The sequence below is a fragment of the Manacus vitellinus genome, unplaced genomic scaffold (genome assembly GCF_001715985.3).
Source record: "Manacus vitellinus isolate BGI_N305 unplaced genomic scaffold, ASM171598v3 scaffold_7_pilon, whole genome shotgun sequence".
Taxonomy (NCBI): domain Eukaryota; kingdom Metazoa; phylum Chordata; class Aves; order Passeriformes; family Pipridae; genus Manacus; species Manacus vitellinus.
In genome coordinates this window covers 17,537,859-17,545,063 of record NW_021940813.1, presented here as the reverse complement: position 1 = coordinate 17,545,063, position 7,205 = coordinate 17,537,859, and the positions used below count along the sequence as shown (strand labels likewise).

The 7,205-nt window shown below is 33.5% G+C and overlaps 1 protein-coding gene across 1 annotated transcript in view; it reads right to left on the bottom strand.

The window, feature by feature from the left end:
• Positions 1-2,631: 2,631 nt before the first annotated feature.
• The window catches only part of ANOS1 (anosmin 1), a 134,784-nt gene continuing 130,210 nt past the window's right edge, over positions 2,632-7,205 (bottom strand). The window contains exon 16 of the mRNA XM_029964758.1: positions 2,632-7,036. Coding sequence (XP_029820618.1) covers positions 6,978-7,036 — 59 coding nt within the window. The 3' untranslated portion in view covers positions 2,632-6,977. The remainder of the gene's footprint in view (positions 7,037-7,205) is intronic.

The window sequence follows — 7,205 nt, the reverse complement described above, 5'->3', positions numbered from 1 at the left end:
ATTAGATTTTAGGGCTCTCAAACCACAACAAGGCTTCATTCAGTAGTGCATCATTACAGTGTTAGGATAACTCAGTCATTCATGAAGCACCTTTAGCAAATTAGAGGTATTTCCCTCAAAGCACAAAAAAAATGCACGTGGATCTGCTTTGTCTACAGATATGATTCAATAAACACCCAGCAAGAACAGTTGTCCCTAAGTGCTCTGAGAGAACAATTAGCACTCGTCAGTTTTTTTTCTTGTAAATTCCTGTTTTATGAGTTACAGTCTAACTGTAACTCAGGTATGTTCACTGAGAGTCTGAAATATTTGTATTTCAAGCAAGTATTGCAGCACATCTCAGAAACTGAAAATATCAATTTCAATGTTTGCAGATAGCTACTAATACTGGAACATTACTAGAAATTTATGTCAGCAAAGAAATGAATAAACCAGATGATCAGTTTCTTTTTGTACCACCTATACTCTTTTGTCCTCAGTCTTCCTTCTCTACCTTTGACTTACATAGAAATGACAGTATGGAAATTCCAGCCTATCAACATCTACTAACAACTCTTCAGTCTGAATCATTTAAATCAGGTAATATTTTCTAAATAAAATTATAAAATTATGAAAAATATGTTGACTAATCATTACTAATCAGCAAACTCAGAGTTACTTTTAAGTTTTGGGAATTTTGAACTTATTGCACCATATATTCCTGGACAGCTTGTGAAACAGACAAGTAAACTCTATTTGCTGTACAAATATATCTGCACACAAATATAAAGAAAAATTTGTGTGTAGCATATTTGCCTAGCTCACCTGAAAAATGATAGTTCACCATTTCCAAAGTTGATCTTCCACTGAGAATAAACAGACCTTCTGAATGCAGTTTATTATTAAGTAACATGAATAAATCACCATCACAGGTGAGGAACTGGGCACAGAAAGCATTCATAAATTCTTTAGCTTCTGTGCCACACAGCACTCTCAGCAAATGCTTAGAGTGAGGCATATATTAAATATTAATCTATGCTCTTGCCAGCACCTTGAGTAGCAGGAAGGATATTTGGCACAATCCAAAGGGGACACAACAGTTTGTTTCTTGCACATTGGCTCTATTTCAAAGCTCACATTCTCATTGTTCTACCTGGTGATTTCTTTATCCTCACAGGTGCTGAATTGCCACCAACAGGCTAACAGCCAGTGCTTTGGCCCCAGGGCCCTCAAGGAGGCTGGCAGAGATTCAGACAATGACAATACAATACCTGTAACAAAAAAAGGAGAAATATAGAGAGTGGGTGGGTGTTTTGCATGTTTTGTTTGTTTTCTTTTGTGTTTTGTTTTTTTGTACTGCAAAAAGCTTTCACTGGATTATTTTTGTTATGAAGTGGAACCTTTTGAATGTATTCTGGTTTTAGATGCAAAAAAGCCAAGTTGTACAGAAGCACAAGCCACAAAACCCCAAACCCAGAATAATCAATACTGTTCAATATATACCAAATTTGCTTTATTTCATGTGATTTTCATCATCCATTCATTGTGTCTTTTAATCCAATATTGAATAAAATATTTATTTGAAGTTATGGAAAGAAAAAATGAATGGCTATTTTGAATTACAGTGTATAGAACACTTCAAGTAATTATTATGACAACTTACCTATTCACCTGTTCACGTGATATATCACTCTTGTTTGGGTTTACTGAACCATAATGGCAAATATCATTGAAATAGTCCAACTTGCAGAGAAATTTTTCTATATGAGTTTTTATAAATATTATCCATTTATGTAAAAGGAAAACCAAACCCCAAAATGTAAGCAGTTATTCTAATGAGAAAGAAGTACCAGTAAATTTTGGAGTTTATGATCAAGTTAACAAAATCTAAATGTTTATTAGGTAAGTCAGGTAACCCAAAGACGCATCCCCAAATGAAAGATATCTGACAATTTGAAACAGTTAAGTGTTTGTACTAAGATGGATATTTATATTTACTAAAAATACAGAATTTAAATCATGGGATACTGCACTTTAAAATAGAAAATACTCCAAATCCGGTGCACACATAGCTTTCACCATGAGTTTCAATCATAAAAATCTTGATTTGCGGGATCAGGCCACTGACATATATCCAACAACTTAATTAAGTTAGCATAACAAAAGGATTAACAAATCTTCAGTGTGAACTATCGAATTAAAACAGGGAAAAGAGAAGCTCTTATGTCTTACTTTTTACTTCCAGTATTGGTTTTCAATGTAAATAATTCCAATGATATCTAAAGTTATTTTCAGATTATTTTGATTACTATCTAAAGAAAATAAAATGCTGCAGTTAAAGTGGATAAAATGGCATGACTTCATACACAGTGAAATTTAGATGAAGCAAAGGTACTTGGCACGACAACAATTTTTCTTAGATAGTTCTATGTCTTCAAGAAAAAAACCCCTCCAAATTCTGTATGGAGGAGATAATGTAGCAATATTAAGATGTAGGATAGTTTATTACCTAAACAGTATGTACAAATTCTAAACATGAAAATAGTGAGTAAAAGAAATCAGACTCTATTTACATTTTTTTACAAATTGTTTTTACAAGAAGTGTATTTTTTTCTCTAAATAACAGGACAAACACATAAGACCGATCTTTTGTGTATTACAGACATAAATAAATATTGACTTTAAATGACTGTTATAGAAACATAATTTCTACAGCCAATTTGGGTAACAGAGAAGTAGTTCTGTTACCGTTACTACAATATAATTAAGTAAAAAGGAAAAATTTTACATATAGAGCTCTGTTGATTACTTTGTAAATTGTACCTTACTAATATATTCAGTAGAGGTAATACAGTCGTTACATTTCATGCCCACAACTGAACAATGAGTTTTGGCATGCAAACCCATATATAATCATCAACATCTGCAGGTATTCATTTACATTTTTTTAAATAAAGGGTTTTCTTTATTATTTAAAACTACATGCAACAGCTTATTAGCATTATATTCCTGGTTAAAATGCACAAGTTTGCATAACATTATTTTTAGTATTGATGTTCACAGGTACTGATCAAAAGGGTAGGAACATACTTGGCACACGGTATAAGAAAATGAATTAATAAATAACTCAATATCACAATGACATTTACATATACACAAAGAAAAATAAAAATTTTTATGGTGTTGTACACAGAATTTAGAACTGTCTGGTTCCCTCATGTTGTTCTACAAGGCCCAGATTTAAGAGAGTATTCAAGCAAACTTTGACATCCATGCTTGATTTGAAGCATCACTAAAGCTCATTCTTAGCTGCACAGGTTTACTTCCATTCCACTGGGGTCTTTTGTGCATATGGAAGTTTCATCTTCTGCATGCCTTCCTAAATCAGGACCTGCTCATTTGAAACTCTCCCTGACTCCAGCTAGGAGCATGGAAATGAAACTATTGTGGAATAAATTGACTCAGTATTAAGGTTTCTATACAGTTCTGCTAATCCCAAGGGTAAAGTTCCCATTCACATTAGCAATGAGCATTTCTTTGACTTTGTGTGTGACCACGTCAAATATTAATGCTAATGTTATCATTGCCACACCATGTCCTTAGCTCTTGCTGAAGTCATTAAATTGAAGATGTTCAGAATTTCAGAAATCAGACTTCTTATTTTCACCTATGTGCTACATTCCTAATGAATATTCAAGATGATATGCATGGATGATAACAGCACAAGTTCTATCTTATTTTCTCCTGTTCTATAAACAACTCAAAAATGGTCAAAAAAGATATAACAAGAACAAACCATTTTCCTTCTTAAACAAAAATCACCAATAAACAAACAAACAGAAAAATCCACTTCACAAAGCAGTTAGCAAAAATAGCATAATCTTATAATTCTTCTTTAGGAAATAAACAAAATGCATCTGAAATCAACTGACAAATCCATCAGAATCGTACATAACAAATAATACATTAGTGTAAAGGTGCAGAGTATCTAAAAACATCCCAATATCTCTAATATAATCCCAATATTAGCTCTGTATCACACAACATCATTAGAGAAAATTAATCTTTAACTAGTGAATCAAGTAGCAAACTGCAATTCTATTGCTGAATTAAATGCCTAATGTGGCTTAGTAAATTAGGACAATATCCTGTCTGATTCAGCAAACAAGACTCTAGAATTAGGCACTAAAACCTTCAAATCCGTACTGCTAAATTAAAAAAATAATCAAGAAATCACAGTTGGGAATTTAACATCCATTCACGAGCTTTGTTGACTTAGTACTTTTTGGTTTTGATTTGGAGGGTGATTTGAAAGGTGAATTGATAAGATCATTTGTAGAAGGAAAAAAATATTTTACATCTTAGTGGGTTCTATATAATACACTTGTTCAGTATATTTCTACTTTATCAACTTTTTTTTTGATGAATCTACTTCAAAAGGGAAAACCTCTCGATGTTCTTCAAAAGTACATTGTTACTTTGAAAAGATGAATGCTTCAGAGAGACTGACATCAGCAAACAGTAACCATTTTGATTCATTTCGGAGGGATGAAGCTTTCCCTCAGCAACAGAGTCTAAGGGTGTGATGACTCAGGGCTCCTAAGTTCCTGTTTATATCCAATCCAGATTTGGCATCACTGTAATTAAGACCAACATTCCTGTTCCATGCTTTACCATGTCAGTACAAATGAAATGTAATTTCATTAACATTAATCAAGTCACTGCAGATTTGATCCAGCACAACTAGAACAGACTGTGATTGAAAGGTTTAGACAGAATTCTTCAGAGAAGCCTGAGGTAATTACTTTCCCTGATCCTGCTGATCCAGCAAATACCAGGAAGATGACTTCTAGACTCATCTACGCCCTGTGCAATCCAAATGTGGAAGCAGTGCTGCCCACCAGTCCGATTCAAATTTTATTTTCTTTATAAAGACTTATACACATGAAACATTTCCATCCTGACAAAAATCCCTCAGACTCTGGTCTTCTGCCAAAACTGAAAATAAACCTTTATTCTACAGATTTTTTTGAAGAAGTGTTCATCTGTTTATTTGCTAATGTATTTTGGGAGATGACGCAATAACAGAAGAAGGAATTAAAAGCACCATAGCCTTTAATATTTTTAAATTACTGCTAAAGGCCCAAACCATATAGCAATAAAAAATTTATGGAAAAGTTCTTGGTCACTACGTGAATATCAAAAAAGACAAGCAGCAAAATAGAAAGAGAATGGAAAAGAGCCCTTTAATACCAAAGGTAGAAATGTAGAAAAACTGAGATGAGTAAGTGATCAGAAATTAATACTGTTTCCTTCTGGTACTAATCCACATGAAACAAAAAGCTATAAACTTCAGTATAGACAAACTGAGTATTTTGTGAATATTCTACTATAACAAATATAGCTCTGATCCTCGGTTTCACGTATGTATTTATTTTCTTCCACAAAACAGTTTGTTATGAAGAGAAGGAAAATCTATTTACCACTAATGTCTGAGCTCTTCTCACTGAATATCTCAGATAAATATGAAGCACAGGTGAGTCCATAGAATTGCTGGTAGAAAAGGTGGTCACTTTGTCAAATTGGACTCGAGTGTCTGAGGTATGTGATGATTCAGGGAGCAGTGGAAACGGTGCCAAAGAATGCAGGACCACTTTGAACATTCTGAACATTAAACGCTGATTACAGGTATTTGTATGGATGTTTATTGGCAGATACTTTCCACCCTCTCAATAATAAATCCAAGCAGTTTCTGTTTACTATTGAGATATGCTTCTCTGTGTGACAAATTACTCTAGACAGTTTATATTGCACAATAAGGCAATATGAATTCCCTTATGGTTAAAAAGGGCACCCTTCTGTCTAAATTTGAAAAATGCATTCAAATAAACTATAAGCCAATGTTTTCCATATGCCAGAATATTGTCACATAATTCTTTCAGTAAGCAGAACAGCAAAATAGAGCAAATATATCCATCCTTCTGTTCTAAAGTTCCACAGGGAAAAGAAATATGTGCATCAAAATTCAAAGCCAAAAAGTAGCTCTACAGCTACTTGAATAATAAATGTGCCTCAGAATTTCAGTTTCTAAAATGTTAATGTTAACTATCCAGACTTTTAACTAGAAAACCGGTGGGTTTTTTCAAGATAATATTATATCCTGAAATATTATATATCAAAAAAATGTAAACTGGATTTTAAAAGTCATTCTTCCAGGACCTATCAATTACTTGCATTCATTGCCATCAACTTTAAACAATTATATTAATCACCATTTGTTTCTATACAATGGTATATCTACCCTGTATATCCTTCAGCTATTAACTATATTAATAGAAGATCTATGTGATAGAACATTACCACTTCAGACCAGACGGATATACAAATGTATCATTATCCTCCTCCATGGTGACACTGCAATTATTAAATACTGGATACTTTAGGGTTACTGCTACTAGTATTTATTTTCCTCATGTCCTTATTTCAGACATATGAAGATCTTATTTAATAGCAAAATACAATAGGGCTTAAACTGGTGACAGGTAGGGCTTTAAGTAACATAGATAATTTAAATCCACTGATGAGAATCTGGCCTCTTTCAAAATTATGTATAGATCACAGGACTACCTTGCAAATATTAACATTGAATTCACTAAGAGAAAAAGCTGTATACACTGCACTGTTTCAACCTACTTTAAACATAGAATATGAAAACATTATAATAAACACACTTCTAATTTTCTCACAGGTGTTGAGATGGATGCAATCTTCAGTTTGTTGAACCGTGGTGGTAATGAAGTGATACTTGCTGTATGATTCATCCTGGTCATGGTGCAAATATAATTTTTCATGAATAAACTACAGAGAAGTAGATATGGTCGTACAGGATGGTCACTTCCATTGGAAAACTGGGTTCATTCCTATTACAGATATGCCTTTTCCCAGACCTCATTTGGGAGCTCAGTTTTTTCTGCTCAGTTATTTGTATCTGAAACAGCCTAATATTTCTCAGGGGGTGGCTTGTAGTGATGTGCATGATGTTGCTTCAGATGAGGTCCTAAACAAAAAGAACAGGAAAATATGCACATATCAAGCCCTGCATATGTAATGCCAACATTTATCCATACTTAAAAGGCTTTGTGAGACCTTCAGTTTGCAGTCCTTCAGCTTGTAAGTGAAATACCTGTGCTGACAACTGTGTGCATGTTCAGTCCAGAGAACTTTAG